Genomic DNA, 26,555 nt, shown 5'->3' with positions numbered 1-26,555 from the left:
GACGGGCTCCCGTGATCCTTTGCACAGGGAAGATGTTTGACGTCACAGAATGGGTACAGGAGGCTCGGAGTTCGATTTTACCTATAAATGTATGTGTAGTATTTTTCTATACTACTGTAATATTTATACGAGTTAGATTTGGCACATTATTATGGTCAAAACGACATTGTACTTCAACAAAAATACTTTACAGCTCCCTTTATCAGTACATTTAAATGTTTAAAATACATAGACACAATATACAATATGGTGATAAACCAAAAATAAATAAACTAACGTTAAACAAAGGGCGCAGCTTGCACAATCTACTCCTCCTCGACTGTCTCGTTAAGATGACGCAGAAATGCATTCCAAAAAAAGAGTTTTTTTGACGCCTACACCCTTCATCCCTTCAAAGCTCTCACTCCGGAGGGTAAACCCTTTTAAGGGATTAGGGCATAGGGATGAACCCTTCCGAATGGAACGCAGGGAAATTCTTCTTCTTCTTCTTCTTCTCGTTTTTATTGGCGGTTGGCAAACAACTTTCGGGTGCATTTACCGCCACCCACTGATCTGGAGTGTGGACTAATGAGCTATATACACAACCAACTGTTAAGAAGGGTGAAAATAATAATAATAAATAATAATAAATAAATAAGAAGATATACTAAATCAATTTTTAATCACACTTTTTCACCAATCACATATAAAGAACTGTTTAGACCAGTATGACCGTTCCTTATTCTTGTAATAACCTTCTCCTCTTTTCTATTTCATCCTCCAGACCCTGTATCCCCAACTAATGGATTGTTTTTTAAACAGACATCTTCCTTTACTTTCTTTGTTCCATTGATTCTGCCACATCTTTTTGATTTATCCCTTTATCACCACTTTAGCTTCTGACTTACTAATATTTACATGTATGTACTTATTCTCACACTTCAAGGCCCTCTTTGCTGCTTTATCTGCCTTAATTTCCATCAACTCCAACATGTGCAGGGACCCACACAAATCTAACAGACAATTGCATTTGATGAATTCTAAATAATGATTGTAGTATTTCATACAATAAATCCTCTCTACTCCTGGAGTTGCAAAATTTTAAACTCATTAATGCTGCACATGAATCTGATGCAATTACCACTCCATCTGGCCTTACCTCCTCCACCCATTGCAATGCAATAACCATGGCCATCATTTCACATGCAAAGACAGATATATCACCAGTAAGTCTCTTTCCACACTCAACATTAAACTCAGGGATTACTACTGCTGCTGCTGTTCTACCTGTCTTAGGGTCTTTAGAACCATCTGTATAAATTTGTAAATAACCATAGTAATTTCTTCTTATGTATGAATTAAAAATTTTATAGTTTCCCCCCATGTTCATCTCTTATTAATTCAAGGAGGCTAAGATCTATCTCTGGCTGTGGCAATAACCAAGGCGGTATGGTTGGCAGAACTACAGTTGGAGAATAATTCCTATCCAGTATACCCATTTCACTAGCCTTCTTTCTGTCAACTCAACCAAAGCTCTTTGTTTGCCTTTTTCCATGTTGCCAGCATGGCTCAATAGCACTTATTGCAGGATGGTTATGTCCCTGCAAATTTACCCAATATGTCATCATAATTTGCTGTCTCCTTAAAGGGGTGGTTCACTGTTTTTTTCTAGGCTTGATTGTGTTTATGGGGTGCAGTTTAACATGTTTTAATGCTTCGTTTAAAAAAAAAAAAAACGCTGTATTTTTCATATATTTTACCTTTTTTCTACACCGCTGATTCCCTTTTCCTAAAAACATTTTGTTGAGTTCCTGGTTCTATGAAGCCCCTCCCTCAGAAATACGCAATGGACTGAGATTGGTTAGCTGGCCCAGTGTATTGTGATTAGCTGTCTGGAATACGTTGTCACGATTCACATTGTCCGGAAACGCCACGCCCCTTACCATTTATTTTCTATTTTATTAATTTTTTTTTTATTAAATGCTTGAAAAAAAAAACAGTAACAACAATTGTCATCATTGTCATATAACAATAAAACAATATGCCAGAGTCCAACAGTCTTTCAGTCCAGATTAAGTGCCAAGTCCTTAAACACAGCCACTATTCTCATAGCTTTCAGGTTTTTAGAAGATTCAATAGAGTCAAAATACATTTTCATCTCGTTTAAATCTTAAAAAAAGAGGTTTGCACTTTGAAAATTTACATTTATGAATGTGATATTTGGCTAACAGAAAAATAAGGTTTATAAAATAAATATCATTTTTCTTTTCATATTCATGAAAGCCAAAAATTACACTTCTGTATGTAAATTTAAAATTTGGATTCACATAACATTTAATAAAGTCACAAATGTCACACCCAAATGTCAGTGTGTGAGTGCAATTGCAAAATAAATGTAAAGTAGTTTCAGGTTTCTCTAAACAAAAAGAACAGAGGGTATTAATATCATTCTTAAGTCTTCTGAGAGAGCACTTATCTGGGTAAAACCTATGAATTAACTTAAATTGCTCTCATTTTGGTAGTTATCAGATACTTGTGAGGTAATGTCCAAACTTTTTTTATTATTATTATTTTTTTTATTATTATTATATTAAACATTTGCTTACAAAGTACAAAAGTGAGAAATAAGCCAAGACTAAGAGCCAGGGGTTCAGGGACGGCCAAACATTACATCACATTGAAAATGAGAAAGGAAAATAAATAAATAATAATAATAAATAAATAAATAATAATAAAATTAATAAATAAATGAGGAAATATCAATTAAACAGATCACAAATGTCCAAACTTTTACACGCCCCTTACCATTACATGCAAACGTCGCATGAATTCAGTCAAAGTCCAGTTTTTGCTTCAGTGGAAATGTAAATAATGGCGTCAATATTGCCGTATCAATTTGAGCCCGAATCAGACCCTGATAGCAGTAATGATGAAGAGGGTCAAGCAGAACCTCTGCAAGCACAGTTTTTACTAGACGTTTATGAATGTTAAGCGTTTTTGATTGTATTTGTGTCAAAGTGTTTAGATATGCTGTCACTTGTAAATGTTACTGCTGCCCCATAGTGTTCTGATTAAAGCTTTAGTGTTGCTGAATACATGATAATGCTGTACACTGATAACAGAAAATTTGTTGCGTGTTCCCAGGGGCAGTGTTTATGTTAATTGCAGGGTTTAAGTCACCAACCCGGGAAGAAGCTTGTTGTAGTCCAAACCGGTTGTTTTTGTAGGCATTAAACTGCCATAACTTTAAAAGACAATATCTCCATTTGCATTGAACCTTCAGTGCTGTAACTTTGCAGATACTGTTTATGCTCAAGCAGCAACATTACACACTAACTAAAGTTAAAAAAGTGAAATCGCAGTGAACCTTTTAATTTGTGTTCTGAAGATGAACAAAGGTCTTATGGGTGTGGAACTGAATTTTCATTTTTGGGTGAACCAACCCTTTAATTTAAACGCTTACAATAGCCTATAGTGTATAATAAAACAAACTGAACGTAATTTCTTTCACTTGATAAAATGTTAATAACAACAACAACAACAACAACAATAATAACAATAATAATAGCCTATTAAGTGAATAATTGAACAATATTATATTCTTTTTATAGCTGAAATATTTGGACATTTAACATTTAATTTAACACGTACTTACATTAAAGATTATTGTGAATACATGTAGGTTAAGTGCAAATGCGTGTATAAAATAAGCTATCGGGCTAATTGGGTATCTGTATGCTATGCTAGTACATAAGCTAACTAATACATACATTAATGGTCATTATAACGTTCAAACAGCGTTTACCATAACATGATTTTGTAGGAATTGTAATCAGGCGCTACAGATAGTACCTATTTAAAGTGATCTGAGCCAATGGGATCGCTTGGGGTCCTAACAGAGACCCGATTTAGAGGGAGCACCTCGAGGGAGGATCTGATTTGCCACCACACCGGTTTAGGCTGAGCTGTTCGTGTTCATATCAAATCTAGAATGGAGGTTGTTTGACGTGTAGTAAATAAGAGAATAGCGTGTTCAAGGGATTTTAATCAGATGCTAGTTTAGAGACAGTGCATCCACTGTTTACACCACTTGATTCATTCCCAAGTATCACGATATCAAGAGAATAGGGCATTTGGTTACAGTAAGATCTGCAAACATGTCCTTAAAACTGACCTCTCAAGCGTACTGTAAGATGCTGCTGCACGCTGCTAAATATCCTCACTGCGCCGTGAACGGGCTGCTGGTGGCTGAGAAACAAAAAAAGAAGGACAGCCCGAGAGACTCAGTATTGTGTGTGGATTGTGTTCCTCTGTTCCACGGGGCTCTGGCGTTAGCTCCCATGCTAGAGGTGGCACTCACATTGGTAAGATTATTCTTTATTCATATAATCTTAATTCTGGAGGTAAAGTCTGGTTGTTGTACACACACACACACACACATACACACAATCAATAAAAACTGTAATATTGAGTCTTCCCGGCCTGAAAAAGTTGTTAATTTAATGTTCTGGGCTATAATGATGCTGGATTTGTGAGTGTATATCGCGAATTCTTTGTAGTCAGCTCTTTTCAATTAATCGGTTAAACCAGACCACAATCTGGTCCGAATGATCAGCGAATCAAAAATATAAGAATTCACAAAATAAAAAATTACTCACGTGAAATCACGTATAAAGTCGTCCAATCAGTTTTATTTTTGTTGTGCTTTTCACAGTACAAAAAACACAGAAAATCATGCTCACTTAGCCTACTTATAAAGCCTATCCAACTTTTTATTTATTTATTTATTATCCAACTTTATTTAGAGAGCTGTGTGAAAATGTAGTTTACATTTTGCGACTATATAAATATCACGCAGCCGATATTTTACTGTATATATGCGGGCAAAGCTGGATAATATTTATCCATATGTTTTTCTGGAGTGAAAACTGACTCTTCATATTTTGTGTGAAGTACAATAAACGTCATAAAACTCATCGGTAAAGTTTTGGCCATCATTCGGACAGGGTCCAGTACAACAGGCTTGTACGTAGGGCTGGGACGATACATCGATTCTCGATCGATATAATGAATCTGGATCGATCCTAATATTCGCTTTCTAATTGATTCCGAGCTTAGTTTCAACAGCAGATGGCGCTCTAGGCTAGTTTTTAACCGCACACTCTCAAACGTTAACGAAGAAGACTGCTGGACAGCGTTCGTGCATTCGGTAAGTGGTTAAATATACTTGCACCTCGCCTCAGAATGCTTTTATGATGCGAGATTTGTAATTCACTTCGACCTTTTCGTACTTTATGAATGATTATTTTAGGTTTAAGTGGAATGTGTAAAGGAACTGGAAGCAGGCAGTGTAGGAGTGTTTCTAAAGCACGTATACTAGTGCCATCTGCTGTTTAAAAACTAAGCTCAAAATCGATTCGAGAGAGAATCGCGATACATAGGAAAATATCAGCCCTATAATATAGTGGATAAAAGCAAGAAGACAACATAAGTTATAACCGTAATTAAACTAAACTATACCTTTTCTATCTCCATGCATCATATATTTGAAGTTTCTGACATTATTAGTGCGCCCTGACACCGGAGAATGAGCTCTTGAAGCTCCGCCCTCTTATGGTGCGTTCACACCAGATGCGAATGAAGCGTTAAGCGCGAGTGATTTACATGTTAAGTCAATGCAAAGACGCGAATAGACATCCTGCGGCGCGAATTGAGCGTTTCGAGGGTTTGACGTGGCTCGAATTGAGCGTTTCGGGCGTTTGACTGAATGAAATTCGCTTCATTCGCGAATTCACGTCATGAGAGGGGCTTCTGCCAGGTGGCTCCAGTCTCGTTTCTGCACACTTCCTCTGAATAAACACATCAACTCGTCAGCGGCAAAGTAGTTGTAAAATACGGCGAATAAGCTCAATTTGCCGGCTTTAGCTAGCTTGTAGTCTCAATATGTATATGTATGTGTATATATGTATGTGTATATATGTATGTGTATATATGTATGTGTATATATGTATGTGTATATATGTATGTGTATATATGTATGTGTATATATGTATGTGTATATATGTATGAGTATATATGTGTGTGTGTGTATGTATATATATATATATATATATATATATATATATATATATATATATATATTATATATATAGCTCAAATTGAGTAAAGAGCGTTACCAGATTGTCCGACCTCCTCACTCACTTTTCTCCAAGCAAGATCCTTTTTATTCCTGTTTCTATAAAAGTACAAAAGATGTATTGTACAGCGACGATGATTTTGTCCTCCATTGTTGTTTTGGATTTCTGCCTCCTCTCGCTACGTCATAATCGCGTCACTACTAGAGCAAGCTCCTGATTGGTTAACGCGGCGCGAATTTTTGCCGAAGTTCAGATTTTTCAACGCGTCAAGCGCCCGAGACGCTCTATTCGCGCGAATCGCGTCATTTGTGCCGCAGGATGTCTATTCGCCTCTTTGCATTGACTTAACATGTAAATCACTCGCACTTAACGCTTCATTCGCGTCTGGTGTGAATGCACCATTAGGCAGAGCACAGCAGCTCTTTTGCATTTAAAGGGACACACACTAAAACGGCATGTTTTTACTCAACCCCAAAATGTGACAATTTTTACATGCTATACAAATTCTCTGTGGGGTATTTTGAGCTATAACTTCACATACATGCTCTGGGGACATCAGAGACTTAATTTAAATCTTGTAAAAAGGGGCATAATAGGTGCCCTTTACGAAGACACTTGTTCACGTTTGGAGCCTTAGAGTAGATGAAATATGTCCATAAAATCTTTAAATGTGCTCGCTCCGGTCCGGATATGAACTATGATCAACACTGCGAGTGTTGTTACACTCATAGTGTTCAGCAACATTCTTTTGTAATGTTGGTAGCCCTAAACTGTTTTTGTGCGTGCGTGTGTCATTTACTGAAACATAAATTTAGCTGCAGCCAAGTGACTTTGGCTGACCCACCTTTTCCCACTCTGCAACCCACAGTTTGAAAACCCCTTGGGCCCAGTTGCATAAAACCACTTAAAGGGAGAGTTCACGCAAAAATGAAATTTACTCACCCTCAAGGCCTATATGAATTTCTTTCTTTTGCTGAACACAAAAGAAGATATATTGAAGAATATAGGTAACCAAACAGTTGATGGACCCCATTGCCTTCCATAGTATGGGGGGGGAAAAAAAAAAAACCTCTTGAAGTCAGTGGGATCCCCATCAACTGTTTGGTTTCAACTGGCTTTCTTCAAAATATCATCTTTTGTGTTCTGTACATAATTTTAGGGCATAGTATAAGTGGGACGCAGCACAAGTCTTCTAAAGAAACACGATTGCTTTATGATGAACATTTAATTTAAAGGGGTGGTTCATTGCGATTTCACTTTTTTTTTAATTTTAGTGTGTAATGTTGCTGCTTGAGCATAAACAGTATCTGCAAAGTTACAGTGCTGAAAGTTCAATGCAAATGAAGATATTGTCTTTTAAAGTTATGGCAGTTTAATCCCTACAAAAATGACCGGTTTGGACTACAATGAGCTTCTTCCCGGCTTGGTGACATCATAGACCCTGCAATTAACATAAACACTGCCCCCGGAAACAAAACAAAGTGGCCGAGGCCATGTCGCGTGCTATAATTATAATGCTAATTTAGCTGTCTGTGCTGCAAGTTTTACGGAAGACCGCTTCCAGAATCTACACGAGTTCAATGCTGGGTTTGCACAAAGGCTATTACTGAAAGATAAGCAGTTACCACTTTAAAAGCAGAAGCTGCTGTTTATGGCCCCCAGCCTGTAAGTATGTTTTATTTTTTTATAAAGTTATGTAGTTTCTGGGATGTAAACAAAGACCAATGCGGTTTGGCTTTGCTAGCCAGTTAGCTAAATTCTATTTCATACTTCTCCAACAAACGCCTACAAACACCAACAAACTTCTATGTAATCACACCAGCGAACTTCTGTTGGTGTTTCATGCCGTTTCTGTTATCAGGGTACAGCATTGTTTCATTACGGCTTTTATAGTGTGTTTACCCACATGCTCGTTCATGCTATAAATTAAACAATACCTTTACAAAAATGCTACTACTCAGTCATGTATTCAGCTACACTAAAGCTTTATTCAGAACACTATGGAGCAGCAGTAACATTTACAAGTGACGGCATATCTAAACACTTGACACAAATACAAACAAAAACACTTAACATTCATAAACATCCATTAAAAACCGTGCTTGCAGAGGTTCTGCTTGACCCTCTTCATCATTACTGATATCAGGGTCTGATTCGGGCTCAAATTGATACTGCAATATTGACGCCATTATTTACATTTCCACCGAAGCAAAACTGGACTTTGACTGAAGCACATGCAACGTTTGCACGTAATGGTAAGGGGCGTGTAAAAGTTTGGACATTACCTCACAAGTATCTGATAACTAACAAGATGAGAGAAATAACCTTTAAGTTAATTCATAGGTTTTAACCAGATAAGTGCTCTCTCAGAAGACTTAAAGGGGCTCTATGTAGATGACACCCAGTGGTCGAAATAGGTACTGCAGTCCAAATTAAAAATTAAAAATATTGTTTGCCCTTCCCCCTCGTTCAAAGACGTGGGTGGCCAGCTTGAGAACATGCAACAAGAGGGAGCGCAATTGACAATGAAAGCTGATGAGTTGATTTGTCTGTGTTTTAATATGCTGTCGTTCATAGAGATTTTTAGATGGATGCAGAGGCTTTTTAGGTCAGGTAGAATCTGTGATTCTCCAACCCAGTTTGTTTGCTGGTTTCCATGGCTGCAATACGCAGTGTTTTCCGCCAACTGGCAACCTGTGATGTTGAAATACTATTGGATAAACTGGCAGCACGCGGTTTTGCACAGACCAAAACAAAGACAGACATTCCGACGCGGAACGTGAATTTCAAAGTAGAATATCTGGCTGTAGCATTGTTTTTCTGAGAAACAAGTAGGTGAACTTAGCATGTTTCCTAAATATCTGCAAACATATTGGGGTATTTTTATGCTTTATTAAAGTAAAAATCTTACATATAGCCCCTTTAAGAATGATATTAAGGACTTGGCACTTAATCTGGACTGAAAGACTGTTGGACTCTGGCATATTGTTTTGTTTTTTTTTTGGGTTTTTTTTTGTTTTGTTTTTTTTTCCCCAAGCATTTAATAAAAAAAAAAAAATTAATAAAATAAAAAATAAACGGTAAGGGGCATGGCGTTTCCGGACAACGTGAATCGTGACAACGTATTCCGGACAGCGAATCACAATACACTGAGCCAGCTAACCAATCTCAGTCCATTGCGTATTTCTGAGGGAGGGGCTTCATAGAACCAGGAACTCAACAGAGCGTTTTTAGGAGAAGGGAATCAGCAGTGTAGAATAAAGGTAAAATATATGAAAAATACGGCATTTTTTTTTTTTTTTTTTTTTTAAACCAAGTATTAAGACATGTTAAACTGAGCCCCATAAACACAATCAAGCCTAGAAAAAAAAAACAGTGAACCACCCCTTTAAGCTTTTATTCACAAACATTGATCAATGCACATACATAGAACTTGAACAGATAGCACAAGTATGTCTCTAAGATGTCTGCTAAAGAGCGCTTAATCTGGAAAACTGTTGTTCATTGTCATTGCGTCATGCGTTGGGTCAGAGGTTGCTCTTCCGCTGCAGATTGATGCGTCTGGCCGTCTGCCAAAAGCTAGTTATTATAGTTAATAGTTTTAAATATGGGTATTTTGGTAACATTTTACAATAAGGTTTATTAGTTAATGTATTAACTAACATGAACTAACCATTAGCAACACATTTGTTGCTGTATTGACTAACCTTTGTTAACATTAATAAAAATACAGCTGTTCATTGTTTGTTCATGTTAGTTCACAGTGCATTAACTAATGTTAACAAGATTTTAATAATGTATTAGTAAATGTTGAAATTAACATTAACAAAGATTAACAAATGCTGTATAAGTGCAGTTCATTATTAGTTTAACTAATGTAGTTAACTAATGTTATCTAATGAACCTTATTGTAAAGTGTTACCAGTATTTTTATTACAAAAACCCATCGCTTCACTTCAGAAGGCTTTTATTAACCCAGTGGAGCCGTATGGATTACTTTTATTATGGATGGTTTTTTTTTTTTTTTTTTTTTTGCTTCAAAATGTGCCAATTCACAACCATTATAAAGCTCGGAAGAGCAAGGATAGTTTTAAGTACATCTCCGATTGTGTTTGTCTAAAAGAAGATAGTCATATACACCTAGGATGGCATGAGGGTGAGTAAATCATGGGATCATTTTCATTTTTGGTTGAACTAACACTTTAACATCTAACAGGAAACATCTCAGAGACATAATGCAGATAAGCAAACACTTTAAAAAAAAATACATCTTGCAGATATGCAGACATCAAATAGACGTCTCTGTGTTGTACGTTTCAGTGGCGTGCAGTGGTGTTCTGAAATGAGAAGCAAAGTCCTCGCAGTTTTTGTTAAAAATTAAATGTACATTTATGTCCCAGTTACACTTGGTTAAACATTACGTTACTTCAGAAAGAAAGAAAGGAAAAAAACCAAATACAATTTTATTTTGTATTTTTACAATTAATGTTCTGTTGATTAAAACCAAGTGTAAATCTTATCAAGTTGGAGTGGTTTTTTTTTAATTTTTTTTTTTACATTTATTCCAAAAAAATAACTAAAGGTAGTAATAATTTAACAATATATGGGTCATTCCGTGTCAACTCAACCAGAGGTCCCCGGCTCAAATTTTTTTTATTTTATATATTTTTTTCTATAGAAAGACAAATATAAATGGTAATGAAAGCCAAAATATTAAATGTCACAGATGTATGTTTACTGAGTAATCCACTATTTTGTAGAGGGGGATCAAAATGACAATTTTCACCTGAGATTTGGAGGAATATCTGAAGCGCAAATAATGTTGAAACTAGAAATGTATCTTGTATTTCTATCAACTCAATTGCATAGAACATACCTGAGTGCCATAAATATTCCTTTTCCAAAATTTGCATTCATGTAACCTTGCAAAGTATTCAAGATATCTTAATATCCTTCTAGATACTCATTATTTTCTTTTGGAATCTTCATTTTTAAGGCCCTGTATAGTTTAGTCCCATAGATATGGGGATCTCAAAAGCAGCTCCATGTTCAAATTGTTGAATTGTATCCATTTTCAATGGTCAAGAACCAAATGTAGTTAACTTTTTAAACAGCTGATATTGTTTAAAGAAGAATGTCTGAAGAACAAATAACACAAACTAGAAATGTATCTTAATTTCCTCTATCAAAACATTTGAATACAACATGCCTTTCTGAGTGCCAAAACCAAACATTTTTCCAAAGTTTACATCTTTAATTCAGGAAGTGTTAAAGATATCTTAATGCCATTTTAGATTCCTGTTCTTATGAAACTTTTCTTTTGGAATCTTCATTTTTAAGGCCCTATATGGTTCATTCTCATAGATATAGGGATGTCAGTACAGTAACGTGTAGTTATTGTACTGCATATTTGAACTCTTGATAGCTTCAGAAGCTGTTAAAATGAACAAAATCCCTAAAACTGATTCAAATATAGATTCTTATAAATACACTTTTGAGAGCAAGTTAATGTGCCTCAACCATTTTCAGCGTATTTTTGGTACTCAGAGTTATGTTTTATACATTTCTTTTGATAGAGGGAAACGAGATACATTTCTAGTTTAAACATGATTTATTCTTCAGACATTCGTTTTTAAGTGCAATAAGTATCAGCTGTGTGCAAAGTGAACCACATTTTGGTCACTGAAAATGGGCAAAATTCAACAATTTGAACATGAAGCTACTTTGAGATCCCCATATCTCTAGAAATGAACTATAAAGGGCCTTGAAAATTAAGATTTCAAAAGGAAAGTTCATTAAGAATGACAATCTAGAAGGATATTAAGATATCTTGATTACTTTTAGAGTTACAGGCATGCAAACTTTGGAAAATGAATATTTATGACATTCCGGTATGTTCTGTGCAATTGAGTTGATAGAAAAAAAATCAGATACATTTCTAGTTTCAACATTATTTATTCTTCAGATATTCCTCTTTAAAATAAAGTATCAGCTGTACTGAAAGTAACCCACATTTGTTTTTTGACCACTGAAAGCGTGTTCAATTTACCAATTTACTCAAGGAGCCACATTGAGATCCCCATATCTCTGGCATTGAACCATCGAGGGTCATTAAAATGAAGATACAAAAAAGAAAGTTTACTAAGAACTAGAATCTAAAAGGATGTTAAGATACCTTTAATACTTTTTGAGTTACAGGCATGCAAACTTGAGGCAAAAAACACAAGAAGTGTTTTTTGCCAATTTTGAACTCTTACCATTGGCATATAATGAAACAAAGATTGCTAAAGTCAACAGATTTTACTAATAGACCTACTAATCTCTGTGTAAAAATAAAATAATGGTGCTGCCATCTTTCTAAAATCATTTTTACACCCCTGAAATGTGGCTCCAAATCTCAGGTGAAAATTGTCATTTTGACCCCACTCTACAAAATACCGGATTACTCAGTAAATATACATCTGTGACAAAAAAAAATTAACAAAATGAGAAATTTTAGCTGGAGAAGTTTCCGAAATTTGGTTGATTTGACACGGAATGACCCCCCCCCCCCCCCCCCCCCCCCCTTTTTTTTTTTTTTTTTTTTTTGTGAATTGATGTTCAGTTGTTCTTTTTAATAGTCAGCTTATTTTCAGATCATCGGTCATCGATCAATCATAAGGTGATGGAGGCATTGCCTTCTCTCAAGTCTCAGTTACCCCCCACTAAACCCAGTGCATGCTTTAGGGGGTCTGTTAAAACTCAATGGGCTCAGGGGAGGCAAGAGAGATGCAGACTCCCTCTGCAACGTTACCCTTTGGTGTCGTTGTTGGACAGCATTAAAAAAAAAAAAAAAAAAAAGTGAATTATACACTTTTTAATGTCACATTACAAAAATAAAAGCAAGCAAATTTTACAAAATATGTATCACTTTCTCATCCAATTATTATTTTTTTTTTTTTTTTTTTTTGAGGAGGCACTGGCTCGCTTGCCTCCTCGGAAGAAATGCCCCTGGTACATGTGCTATTATGGCTGGTTTAGCATTACGTTTGCGAGTATGACTGTTGCAGTTTGTTTGCTTGTGAATTAGCAGAACTTGCATTCCACCACTACAAAACTTTTCACAAGCTTATAAGGATTTGATCTTGGCTCTCTTGTATTGAAATAAATGTATTAAAAAATAGTATTATCAGTGACTCTCAATCTCTGATTCCCCTCTGTGGGGATGTGAATATTTACAATGATAACAATAAAATTTGTTACATTTAAATGTTTCCAACTAAGAAATGAATTGACTTCTTTCAGCTGAATCAACAGCTTTCAGCTTGAACACATTTTTATTTGGACATTTCTACCGTGTTACATTGTGAATGTAATTCTGCAAAACTACACTGAAAACATCAAATTATCGTGTGATGTAATAAAATAGCTTCCCTTTTCTGCAAACATTGCCATGAAGAATGTGAATATTTAATTTTAATATAAAAAAAAAAAAAAAACAGAACAAAAGGTGCAGGTATCAGTATTCATTTTCAGTATCAGTAGAAGAGGGTGATCCTCTTAAGATGGAGGCACCACCTGTGTGACTTAGCTTCACATTTTGCAGTATCTCGTGCATGACACCTCGTTCTATGTGGCGCTCAAGGTAAAAGTTAAACTTTTTTTTTTTTTAAAAAACGCATCTCTAGACTTGCGTCATGTTTTTAACCGCAAAAATGTGTTCTGTGTGAATGTACCCTACTCTGGTTTGGCCATGTTCTTATCCTGCCCTGAATTCACCTTCCCTATTTCTTTGATTTCTTCCATGTCGTAACGGTAAACCCATACCCACTCTGTTCTGTTTTCGCGCTAGATTTAGGTGTGCTGCATTCAGATTGCACACTTAACATGCACGCCGAAAAAAAATATGCGCTGCTCATGCGCTGCTTACGCTTGCAGTGTGAAACTGGCATTAGGGGGCTGGCAGAAAAAAACGCTTTCTGCGGTTTGGAAATTGCGGATGCTTGCATCGAGAATCATTACTTTTTCAGTCCACTGCACGTTAATTGCAGTGGTCTCTTTGTCATGTCCAGCGTAGACAGCCTTGAGCTGTCGTGTCCACTGTAGACATGGTGTTAAAGTTGATCATATTTTCTACCTCTAAGCAGTTTAACTGAGGAGTTGATTAAAAGTCATGGCATTATACATAACACATGATTGTATATAGCGCATAATAACATTGAATCACTGAAATGCCCCTCACTCATCACAATGTACAGGGTGTGATCTGTAGACATCAGACAGCAACATCACTGAGCCAGAGCTGGATTTTGCAGTATCCCGTGGGTTGGAAGGAATGCAAAAAAAAAAAAGTGTAATATTAGCATAGATGCTATTAAATTCATTTAAAGCTGAGTTGTGTGAAATGAGAAGTTTTCAGTTCCAGGAGTCCTGATGAACACATCAATGTTAGTCCTTAGTCCTCCATTTGTTGATTTTGATATTCTAAGAACTACCAACAGACCAGAATTATGGAACTGTAATGAACATGATAGATTATAGTGAGATGCCTTTTTTTTTTTTTTTTTCTCTAGAAATACTGCACAGCTAGGCAGTTAAATCCTTTTGTAAGTAATTAGCAGAATTTTAAAATTAATATGAAACCTGACAGTTTTCACAATTTCCCACCACAAAAAGAATTGAGGAACGCAGGGGTGAGACTGATAAAGCGGGATGAAGGTCCTTCTTTTAAAATCCCATAGTCAACGTTTGAAGTGGATCAAAAAAGTTCATCAAAGTTGTCCTAAGAAGGTTTTAGGACAACTTTGATGAAAGGTTTTGATCCACTTCAGATGTTGACTATTGTAATACGCAGGTGTACATTTGTGTGCAGTGTGCATTTCGAAACTGAGGATGTTTAGGCCTACATCTCATATCTTCAACCTGCTGAAATGTTCCTATAAATATATTTCCCGTCCACATGTGCATTCTGAATAAATAAATTTGTTTCCCAACTAACCTGCCACAGTCCAGCTTGTCTTCTCATTAAGTGTTTTTCTCTTACTGATCATATTTCATTCCTGTTGAATTTAAATTTTTATGCAGAATGACACATTTTGAATACAATTAAATAAATGCTCATTCTGATCTTGTTCATCAGGTCTCACTCACACTGCAGCATCCCAGTTACTAGTTTAGAGCACTGAAACCATGTGGTATAATAATAATAATAATAATAATAATAATAATCATAATCATCATCATCATCATCACGTATGTTTATGAGCCACAGCTCATAAACACAACCTGTACACAGTAATCATCTGGATATCTCTTCTCCTGTCTCTGAAAATGTCCAGACTGAAATCATCCTGCTGATGCTCATTTTAAGAGGCGTTTAGTCAACTAGGTGATTACAGCACATTGAAAATATACATAACCGGAAGAATCGATACACTGCTTCAACGAGCACTTCCGGTAACCAATTCCGCTGTGATAAAGGCCTATAAGGCACTACTGTAATCTAATCCTGAGGTCATAAATGCATGAATATGTTTTTCAGCATCAGAGATGGACCGCATATGTTTCAGTTTAGCAACATTTGGAAAGGCTGTTCTGCAAACATTTATAGATGTATACAAGCCTGGTTTATAGTTGCCTTATTCACATGAGTGCCAAGGCAAAAATGCAAATGCAAAGTGCAAATGGCAAAAATTACCTTGTCGCGGTGTGGCTGGTCGTGCGCGTTGAGAAACCCCATTTCGCGTGGCGGTATGCATGGCATTTTTTTGTAACTTTACGTCCATCTCTGCTTACAAAGATGCACAAGTTGGAAGCGACTCTTGCCGAGCAGGTACGTCTGTACCGGCATCTTACCAGCACCCAGTTCTAAATTAACTTTTACAAAATGAGCCTACAATAGAATAAATAAGTCCTTTTAATGAAAATAAAGGTCCATGTTTAATAATGTTCACAAAATTAAATGAAAATGTTTTAAAAAAAAAATAGAAAATTATGAGATTGTTTAATTTAGTTTCATACATGTTATGTTTTACTGGGTTTTACGTGTATTTTTTTTTTTTTTTTTTTTTTTTTTGTAGTGTTGGTTTGGTGAAGTGTACCAAAACAAACATTGTCATGTGTGTTCCTTAGTACTTCTCACCGCTGCTTCCTAATGGTTTAGAGGACAATTACTCTGAGTTGTCTCCTGTCATTTAAAAGAATTGTACAATAGCGAGCGTGTTAGTCAGCAGAGGCTCGGGGCGCGGAGCCAGGCGAAAGTATAAACAAGGCTTTAAAAAGTGAACCACAGCACTTTAAGTAGCTTGCCACCAGCATATGCTGTGTTGGGGTGCTGAGGCTCCCACCATCTTTATCGGCAAAACCACCATGATCCTACCTTTTGATTTTAATTGGGATGATGATTTTACTGGGGAAAAGCATAGTTATGTCAGCCCACCAGCTAGTTCAACATAAACCACTAATCTTTATAAGCAGGGCAAGAGGACTGTTCCTGTAATTAGTCAGATGAACTTAATACTTAAAAGATCTAATGTCTTTCTTTCTTCAGATTGATACATGGTGCAAAGAGAACAAGTATGTCATTGCTGGCTATTATCAAGCAAATGAGCGTATAAAGGAAGCCAGGTAAAATTTGGGTTTCTTCATGTGCTTTGAATGATTGTCTCTATCTGTGATGGTGTGATCTTTACTGTGTCTGAACTGTTTTAGACCAAACCAGGTCGCTGAGAAGGTCGCTGCCAGAATCTCAGAAAACTTCAGCGAGGCTGCAATGATCATGGTAATTTTATATATTACATATGACAACCATGTCAGATAGCCAGATAGTAAAACTGCATTGTTTGTCACCATTAGTTGGACAACAGCAGATTCACCATGGAGTGTTTTGTACCTGTTCTCTTCATCTATGATCACCATGACAACAAGTGGAAGTGCAGAGAGCCAAGCACGTGAGTACAATTTATTTTGAAAATGATTAAAATCATATTTCACACAAAAATGTTTATTCTATCAATTTGTACGCCCCCTCTAAAAGTTAACAAATTCAGCAATTACTCTATGTAGAATACATGTTAGGGTATCTAGTTATTTCTTAGGGTTCCTAGTAAGTTCTTGACAATTAAATGTTATATAGCCCACTGAATCATTCTCAGAATTAATGCTGACAACAATGGCACCACTTGGGAGAGAATTGTCAAAACACTTATTTCTTTGCACAAAAGAGTACAGTGGTACAAGAGGATTACCAAAGCAATATTTAAGTGTGAAAATATAGCAAAAGTAAAATAGAAACTATAAAAGTATAGACTTGTGGCAAAGTCCCTGAAACAATCAGGTCTTCACTTTTAAAGGTGCAGTAAACCATTTCTGTGAAACACTGTTGATGTTTGAAGTCAATGCAAACAGACACACCCTCGGTCTCCTTTAATTGCTTTGCCGCCAAAATGTACAAACATGCAAATCAAGAGTGAATGTCTCTTTACCATAGCTGAAGTGAAGCAAAATAATGCTTCACGAAAAATACAATTAAGATGATGAACAAACGAGAAGAACAAAAATGACAAGAGTATACACAAGCAAGAGTTCATTGTTAGTTGCCAGCAGCACACCAGCTCCAGACAAATGACGACACTCAAAACTAGAGATGCACCGATTGCAATTTTCTTGTCCATTTCCGATTTATTTTTTTATTAATGTGATCTGCCAATACCGATTTTTGCTGATTCCGATTTTCTTTCTATGAACTATGATTGACAGCATATACAAACAAAATGCAGTTTTATTTTCATAAGAAAATGACAAGAAAAAGTCAGTAATAAAATAAGAATAAATAAACAAATTGCAAACAACAGCACAAACAAATGCAATAGAATAAAGAGAGCTCAAACTTGACTGTTTAACTGAATACTCACCGAAACAGGCATTTTGACATAATTTTGTGTGTATTTGACCGTTTGAGCGCAGTAAGCCACTTATTTTGGTACTTGTGACTCACAAGCTGTTTGAGACTGAGAAGCGGCTTGTGCGCTTCACTAATATAGATTAGTGGTGCACATGCTTTTGGTGTGAGCACGAAACCTGCGGGAATGACTAAAATTATGCGCAATACAAGCTCTATTTAACCGGAGCAAATGAGATGAGTGAGAGAGAGGAGGCGCCCGCGTGGGTGTGCGTCACTTCGCCAACATCTCCTCTCTTTTGTATTGCCTCTCAGCCATCTTTTTGTACAGTCTTTCTTCAAATCATCATGAGTGTATATAGCCCCTACTGCTGATTGTCTACAAGTGTGTTGTGGTGCTTTGTCCGATCCACTTTCAACAGCGTTTCTCAGAAATCAGTTACTGCACCTTTTTAAGCTTTCATTTTGTGATGAGTGAAGTGTCTCAGGCCCTGTTTACACCTGGTATTAACATGCATTTTGGTTGATCGGATCACAAGTGGACGACACTAAATACAGGTGTAAATGGTGTGTTGAACGTTTTGAACTTGTCCACTTTCGACCACTTCCAGAGGTAGTCGAAAACACATTCAACCAGATTGCTTTTATTGTAAACACAAATGTGGTTAAATGCGTTTGAACGGCCACAAAAGAGCGCCTACTCTCCGCCTGACCTAACACGTAAACATTATGTGAAGTGCACTAGCCAGACATTGCTGTTTTTGAAGCAGTTAAACATACAGAATCGCTTTTTGTATAGACAAATTGATAACACAATAAACATTAATGAACATCAGAAGGTATGTTGAATAAACCGTACAACTTACTGAAATGTAAGCTATTCAATGTTCACAGCTCACTATGCAGTGCCATAAGTGATAGTAGCTTCAGGCCAGAAATCTCAGAACAAAAGTTAGGATGGAGATTATAGCATCATTGAGATTTAGGTTTAGTGGAGGGGTGAGATTAGGCATTTGTTATGGTGGAGCTTATAGGTTGTACTGAAGTCAGGCATAGTGCTGGGGGCAGGTCAGGGTATCGTCAGCTCTGCCCTAACTTTCCGGTCTGAGACTGCTGGCCTGAAACTGCTCCCTCTTATGGCAGTATGAGTGCTATGGATATTGGTCAAGAGAGGAGCTTATTGCTAAATATATGCACTATTACATACTAGGTTTTCTGCTAAATTAAAACTTTCAATTTGTGTTTCTATAAAGTAATCATTTCGGTACATCAGTCCAGTTATCCTTCTCTTGCCTGTCACTATAATCCTACTAAAGCACCAGTGGGTGGTGCCAAAGAGGCAATGATGAAGTAGTAGACAGTGTTTTATGCTGATGTATTCATCTCCATGTAATAGAGGACAAAATGCAAAATGAGATGTTTTGTCATGAGATGTCAATGAGATGTCAGCTTGGTTTCAATAATAGCTGTTTTTTGACTAAGAAGTTTTTTTTTTTTTTTTTTTTTTTTTTAAATAGTAAAATGATCTCTTACATACCAAAAGATCCAGGAAAATTGATTTCTTAATTCATGACCCATTTCAAAAAGGAAAGAGGAAAAGGCAGATTCAAGCCATTTAATTCATGTTGTAATTATTTTGCGATTTTCATTTTTGAGGACATTGTGTTGATTGTCTTACACTGCACTACTATAAAATGTATTATTTAGCTGAGCACTGTAGCCTCATAACTCAAAACACTGATTCATTTATGTATAACAAAATTGATTAAAGGGATACCAGTGCTTCCCACACATAGACTTTACTTGGGCGGGCCGCCCAGGTATATTAATGACATTTTTGCTTTTATTATCTTTATCATCTTATCCTTTTTTTTTTTTTTTTATCCGCCCGAGTTAATGAAACCATCCGTGATCGATTAACTAGTGAAAAATCTCCCCTCGCTCTACGTGTTTCTTACCTGCTGGTTCTGTGTGCGGCTGTGCGCGAGAACTGTTTACTTCCTCTGACATTCCCACGTGCGCTGCAGAGACGCGGTGGATATTTCACAAAGGCCACAAAGGCGGCGCTGTTGCGCATTCTATAGGCTCGTGCAACAGTGTTTCAGACTGCTTCAAAGTGATTCCCAATCAATGAATAGCACACCATTATGCCAAGCGATTGCTAATATACTTGAGTTTTATGAATTATGACAATGTCTACTGTATGACTTTTATATAATGTTTTAGAGATGGTCTCTCATCTAGAGATTTCAAAATAAGAGTCCCGGTGTATTTCGGGATTGTTAAAAGTCACACTAAGTTTTTTTTTTTTTTTTTTTTTTTTTTTTTTTTTCCTTCTGGGCCTTTGGTTACACAAATTGTATTTATTTTCATATATATATAGTTTAAGTCATAGTAAACTATTGTAGTCTCTGGCTGGGATGCTCCCCCACTGGAAGAAATTACATTATTTGACACATTATTCAATAATATTAGTATTTAATTAAATGTAATAGTAGCCTATGTAATTAAAATTTCAATAAATAAAAATATTGTTAAAAATCACAAATTATTTGTCACATGTAGTAGACCATTTTTGTGCCGTGGGTAATAGGAGGATTTTTCACCTGGCTACCACCGCAAGTATATTTCAAACCTGTGGGAAGCACTGAGATACTCAACCCAAAATTGTCACCCAAAGTCATACTAAATATAAGAATTTGTTTTCTTCAGACGAACAAAGATTTTTAGAAAAAGAATCCATGTCTGTAAGTTCAAGTGAGTGGGTGCCTAAATGTTGATGCACAACACAACCATCGAGAGAGAGAGAGAGAGAGAGAGAGAGGTCAACACCAATAATGCTTTACATAATACCCACCACAAATATACTGTACACTCCCCTCCAAAAGTATTAGAACAGTGAGGCCAGTTCCTTTATTTTTGCTGTAGACTGAAAACATCTCAGGTTACGTATGTAACCATGGTTCCCTGAGAAACAGGGAATGAGACTCTGTGTTTGAAACGCTATGGGGAACGTCACACGTGACCCGGTGTCTGAAAGCCAACCATCCAACAACTCCAATCCCTATTGGCCGGCGACAGCCTATGACGTAATATGGCAAGACCCGGAAGTATAAAAGGAGCGCCTGGAGAAACAGTCAGTATCTATCGTCTTGAGGGACTGTTCTGCGGGCAGGCAGCCCGAAGCATGGCAAGGAAATGCAGAGTCTCGTTCCCTGTTTCTCAGGGAACCATGGTTACATACGTAACCTGAGACGTTCCCTTTCGAAAGTTTGAAACGCTATGGGGAACGATATACCCACGCTGCCATGCTTGAGAGTGCATGCCAAAAAATATGGCTGACAAATGTCAAGCAGTTTCGAAGGAAACGCTTAGCAACTCACCCTTGGGTCACACCATGCTGTCAGTGACCGCATTCCCTATGGCCAACAGCCCATCTGAGCCTCAAAGAGGCCTTCCGTAGAAAGCCTACTAAGGCCGCTCAAGGCATCTGGGACCAACTTTTCCGAGGAAAAGTGGTCCCTTAAAGGGAATGTGGCCAGGGAACCAAAAAGAGCCCCGGCCAGTCACTAGAGGGGAACGAAGTCACCCCCAATGCCACCAGGGAGGCCGACCTGGTCTGATGCAGGACAAACTTAGTCTTGGCCAACCCTGTCTAAATACAGAATCTCCATAACGCATTCTTCAGAGAAGAGAGCAGGTAAGAGCGACTGCAAGAAGGGCAGTAAGCAACTCAAACCCACGCGTAGAGACGGGCATCCTGGAGAGCAGAACTCTATGAACCCTCGTATTGAGGGGAGTATAATCTGCTCATCCTAGGATCTACTCAGCGCTTGATTATTTGCACAGAGGAGGCTGTGCGCTAAAGAACCCTGATACAGGGGAGAACCAACCTAGATACTAGGTGGCTATTTAGCTCAACTAGAGTAGAAACCCAGACTCAAGGAGGCTGATGTAGTTAAAACCAAACCTCAGTAAGGTTTTTACCACAAAAACTCACCCCTGAGAGGTCAGCCACTCAGAAGAGTACTCTGTAAAAGCACCGTTTACTCTCAAAGTGAGAGGAGTACATTAATGCATTCCAACATGCTACGCGGGAGGCCCATAGGGCCTACCTTAGTAAACACGTGGCATCAGCAAGTGGCGACCATAACCACACCAACCATCAGGCCATGCATTCAACGATTTAGTTTCTAAAAAGAAATGCATATTAGGCCACATACTCCACGAGAGGCCTTGCTTAAGGCTCGCTCAACAGAGGTGAGGCGTGGCCGATGGTGGTATTGGATTCACAAGCATCCTGCCAGCATGTCAGCTAAAAAGGAGGCCTTATGAGGCCTCCAAGTTCAGCAACAAGTGGCGTTCAGCCCGTTTGTCCATATAAACACAAACTGTGCCAACATGTAAACTAAAAAGGAGGCCTTATTAGGGCCTACCCTAGTAAACACATGGCATCAGCCAGTCCAAGACCATACCAACCAACAGGCCATGCATTCAGTGAAGAACCTTTCACGCATAATACTGAGAGAAGGAATGCATATTACGCCACCATACTCCATGAGAGGCCTGCTTAAGGCCTACTCAACAGAGGTGGGGCATGGCCGATGGTGGTATGGGTTCTTGGATTCCCAGGCATCCTGCCAGCAAGTCAGCTAAAAAGGAGGCCTTGTGGGGCCTACAATCTCAGCAAAAGGTATCACAATCTACTGTTCGCTGAAGACTTCATGAACAAAAGTACGGAGGCTACATCAGAAGATGCAAACCACTCATTAGCGAGAAGAATAGGAAGTCCAGGCTGGAATTTGCCAAAAAGTACAGAGACTAGCCTCAAAAATTCTGGGACAAAGTTTTATGGACTGATGAGACAAAGATTAACCTTTACCAAAGTGATGGAAAGGCTAAAGTTTGGAGGAAAAAAGGGTCTGCTCATGATCCCAAATCACAGTGGAGGTAATGTCATGGCTTGGGCTTGCATGGCTGCTTCTGGGACAGGCTCATTAATATTCATTGATGATGTAACACATGCAACCAAACTGATTGGGAGATCCTTCATCATGCAGCAAGATAATGACACAGTGCCAAAACAACAAAGGAGTTCATCAGGAGCAAGAATTGGAAGGTTTTAGACTGGCCAAGTCAATCTCCAGACTTAAACCCTATAGAGTACGTATTTTACCTGCTAAAGAAGAGACTAAAGGGAATAACCCCCCAAAACAAACAACAACTGAAAGAGGCTGTGGTGGAAGCCTGGAAAAGCATCACATAAGAAGAATGTTAAAGTTTGGTGATGTCAATGGGTCACAGGCTTGATGCAGTTATTGCAGCTAAATATTAAGTCTTATTCATTTAAATCTATTAAGTCAGTCTGTTCCAATCCTTTTGGTCACATGAGCAATGGGTGGGTTCACACAAAATGTGCTGTCTTCTAAGTTACGTATCACATCCAGATGTAAATACCTGGAAATAAAAGCTGAAATTTTGATCTCTTGTCTCATATTCATATTTTGATGTCAAACCCAAATGTTTTCAGTCTACAGCAAAAAATAAAGGAATTGGCCTCTCTGTTCCAGTACATTTGGAGGGGAGTGTACGTGCATTAATAAAATTCATTACTACTGACATACTGTATAATAAGCTCCTAATAGAATTACACCATGGGGTGTGACATATGTATCAATGGAGGTCTCATGTTATTGTCACATCATGAGACTATTCATAGTTGTTTTTTTTTTTTTTTTTTTTTTTTTTTTTTTTAGTCATGTGACTGGCACAGAGACCTGGAGGGAAAAACATCCATAAACGGCAGCATAGGCCTGTCAGATTTCCATCTGTCTGAGGCCACGAAGGTTTAGATCACCATTCAAAAAAACAAAAAACAAAAATGTGTACAAAATGTAAGGTTTTGGCCAGTTGTGATCCATATACAGCATCTGCTGCATTATTTCAATCACTAAAAACAGCGGGACATTCTAAAAAAGCTTGTGAAAAACACTTAAAAGTGCCTTAATGTAATAACACAGTGTTATTAAAAGATCAAATTCAGTATACAGCTCATTGATGCATACTATATACAGGCGAGCAGATGAGCCCAGAATATGAGCGCAACATGCCAAAAGGTTAAACTGTACATTGCATTTATATTCTGGGTTCATCTGCTTGCCTCTACGTAGTATGCATCGTCAATAAGTTGTTTACTGAATTTGATCTCTTAATATCACTGCCTTACTACATTAGTACAAAGTAAACCTGGTAAAAAAAAAAACAAAACAAAAAAAAACTAGTGGGCAATGGAGTGATGCCTTGTTTTGCCCACCTTTAAAGTTGTGACTTCATGTGAAAGCTTTGACAAAATAATGTTTTGTCTAACTTTTTAAATTGCAGTGACTGCTTTGAGGATTGGCTAGAGGCGCAAAAGATCACATCGGCTCTTCTGGAAAACAAATCATACGAGAGTCTTGTAGACTTTGACAACCATCTGGATGACCTACGAAATGACTGGACGAACCCTGAGATCAATAAATCTGTCTTGCATCTATGCTGAAGCCATCCAGAGGTCCTGTCCACCTAACCAAACCATCGATGCTTAAATGGGATGCATGTCTGATCTGTATTCAGTACTGTTAGTGACATGGCCTCTCTCACTGAGCAGAAGGATTTACAAAAGCCTAAATGGAACATCCCAAGTGCTGCGTCCTCATGTTTGAAAACACTGAGGTGACTCTAAGAGTCCATTGTCAGATGTTTTTTACTTGTTTTCATCCAGTAGTTTGTATAATGTAAGATTCATGTGGATGCTACCAGAGAAGTCCGTCATATTTAACATTTAACTAATTATTAAATAAGGTAATTTTGTTCCCCTGTTTTGGTAAGAAGCTTTTGTTTAAGTTACAGTTGTTGTTGTTGTTGTTTACTTTTATTAACTACTTAAACTGCTCAAATGAAAATGTTTTACTTCAGTGTATAAATTAATATATTTCCCCCAGAGATTCCTTTTATGTTTGCAGCAGACCAATAGTAATTTGATAATGGTGAAAGAATAAATATTTTTGGCTCTGAATTTGCAGTACATAAAAGGAATAGACTTTAGGTATGAGGTCTTGATGACTTAACATTGTATAAAAATCTTTGAATGTCATTGCTGCTTGTTTTGAGGATAGCACATGAACACTTTTTATGCAAAACATTTTATGGTTGAAAATAAAGGCAAAACATATTACTACACTTTGTAATTGAGTAATGTTAACTGTCCATCAGGTAACACAGTGGTTTTCAATAATGGTCACATTTTGTATATCTCCCTTATTTAACATACCAGATTCAGATCATCAGCTAATTAGGAAAGAGCCAGTCAGAAAATGTGCAGAGCGGTGGATTCCCAGGACCAGGATTGAAAACCACTGATCTAGACCAGTGTTTCTCAATCCTGTCCTGGGGACCCCCCATGACTGCTCATTTTGTATGTCTCCCTCATTTAACACACCTGATTCAACTTATCAGCTCATTAGTAGAGACTGCAAGACTTGTGCCCTGTCCAAATATCCGCACTTGTGGTCTTGGCCACTCGAGCGCGTGCATGCAACAGGAAGTAAGTGCACAAGACTGTCCCATGTCTTAAAAATGCCCAAGTGCAGTGCCCTTAATGCGCACTAAACCCACTATCTTGAATACCACTTCGGAGCAGTAAGAGTCTCTATGGCTATGTTCAGACTGCAGGCAAATCAGATTTTTTCTCAAATCAGATCATTTCAGGCAGACTGTCTGCACTATTAATTGCAAGTGATCAAATAAGATTTGTGTGTCCGGACATAACCAACCTGTTCGCATGGGTTACTTTGGTAATAACATAGGCGTACCCAGCTTTTAAAACGGATGCAGGAAAAATGGAAGTGTATCATCTCGCTCTCCAAATGAGCACCCTACTGAGTCATGGTGCAGAGTTCGAGTCCTGCTTGGAGCAAGCGATTCGAACAGGAGGGGTTACACAAGGAGACACACACTAACACAACGGAGATCAGACTAAGACTGAAACTAAGGGTGCATCTTAAATAGCAAACAGAAAATAGATAATTTGTCCCAGCTGTGTTTGATTAATTAACTCATTAAGACAGACAAAGGAGTGACGGGAAACTGAACAAAGGAACATATCAAAATCAAACTGAAAGTTCAAACAATAAACCGAAAACATGACATTTATGTAAATATGTATGAATGTATACTTTCACCATTTCCGCATCTGAAAAAATCTGGTTGGAATCCGTCACCAAACCACCTCCAAATGGTTTGAATCAGATTTGAAAAAATCTGATTTTGTGTGGCTTTTCGCTTTTCAGACTTAAAAAACCCATCTGTATAAAATCTGGATATGCAAAAAATTGGATTTTTGCTGGCAGTCTGAACATAGCCTAATATTCAGCAATGTTACTGATATGACATTTGTGAATTGCTTTCTGTACATTTGTGCATAGCACAGCATGCATTTGTGGATTTTGGAACATTTCTAGCCTCCCACCATCTACTTAACAGTTTTTACTAGCTATATTAGTTAGGACATTAACACCTCA

The 26,555-nt window shown here is 37.4% G+C and overlaps 1 protein-coding gene across 1 annotated transcript; it reads left to right on the top strand.

The window, feature by feature from the left end:
- Positions 1-3,877: 3,877 nt before the first annotated feature.
- On the top strand, positions 3,878-25,215 carry emc8 (ER membrane protein complex subunit 8). Its single transcript, XM_051871059.1, has 5 exons — positions 3,878-4,343; positions 16,645-16,721; positions 16,806-16,875; positions 16,950-17,044; positions 24,376-25,215. The coding sequence occupies exons 1-5, from the start codon at positions 4,137-4,139 to the stop codon at positions 24,533-24,535; spliced, it is 609 nt and encodes a 202-aa protein (XP_051727019.1). The 5' UTR covers positions 3,878-4,136; the 3' UTR covers positions 24,536-25,215.
- The last annotated feature ends 1,340 nt before the right edge of the window (positions 25,216-26,555 follow it).

Source organism: Ctenopharyngodon idella, chromosome 18 (assembly GCF_019924925.1).
Source record: "Ctenopharyngodon idella isolate HZGC_01 chromosome 18, HZGC01, whole genome shotgun sequence".
Taxonomy (NCBI): Eukaryota; Metazoa; Chordata; class Actinopteri; order Cypriniformes; family Xenocyprididae; genus Ctenopharyngodon; species Ctenopharyngodon idella.
The sequence above is the reverse complement of the archived record's forward strand: the minus strand, read 5'-3'. Positions and strand labels throughout refer to the sequence as shown.

Bases quoted from the DNA above. Each gene is read 5' to 3' on its own strand.
- emc8 (XM_051871059.1), top strand. From the start codon at position 4,137: ATGTCCTTAAAACTGACCTCTCAAGCGTACTGTAAGATGCTGCTGCAC. The intron at 16,722-16,805 runs GTAAAATTTGGG...GAACTGTTTTAG, and splicing joins GAGCGTATAAAGGAAGCCAG to ACCAAACCAGGTCGCTGAGA. The intron at 16,876-16,949 runs GTAATTTTATAT...TGTCACCATTAG, and splicing joins GCGAGGCTGCAATGATCATG to TTGGACAACAGCAGATTCAC.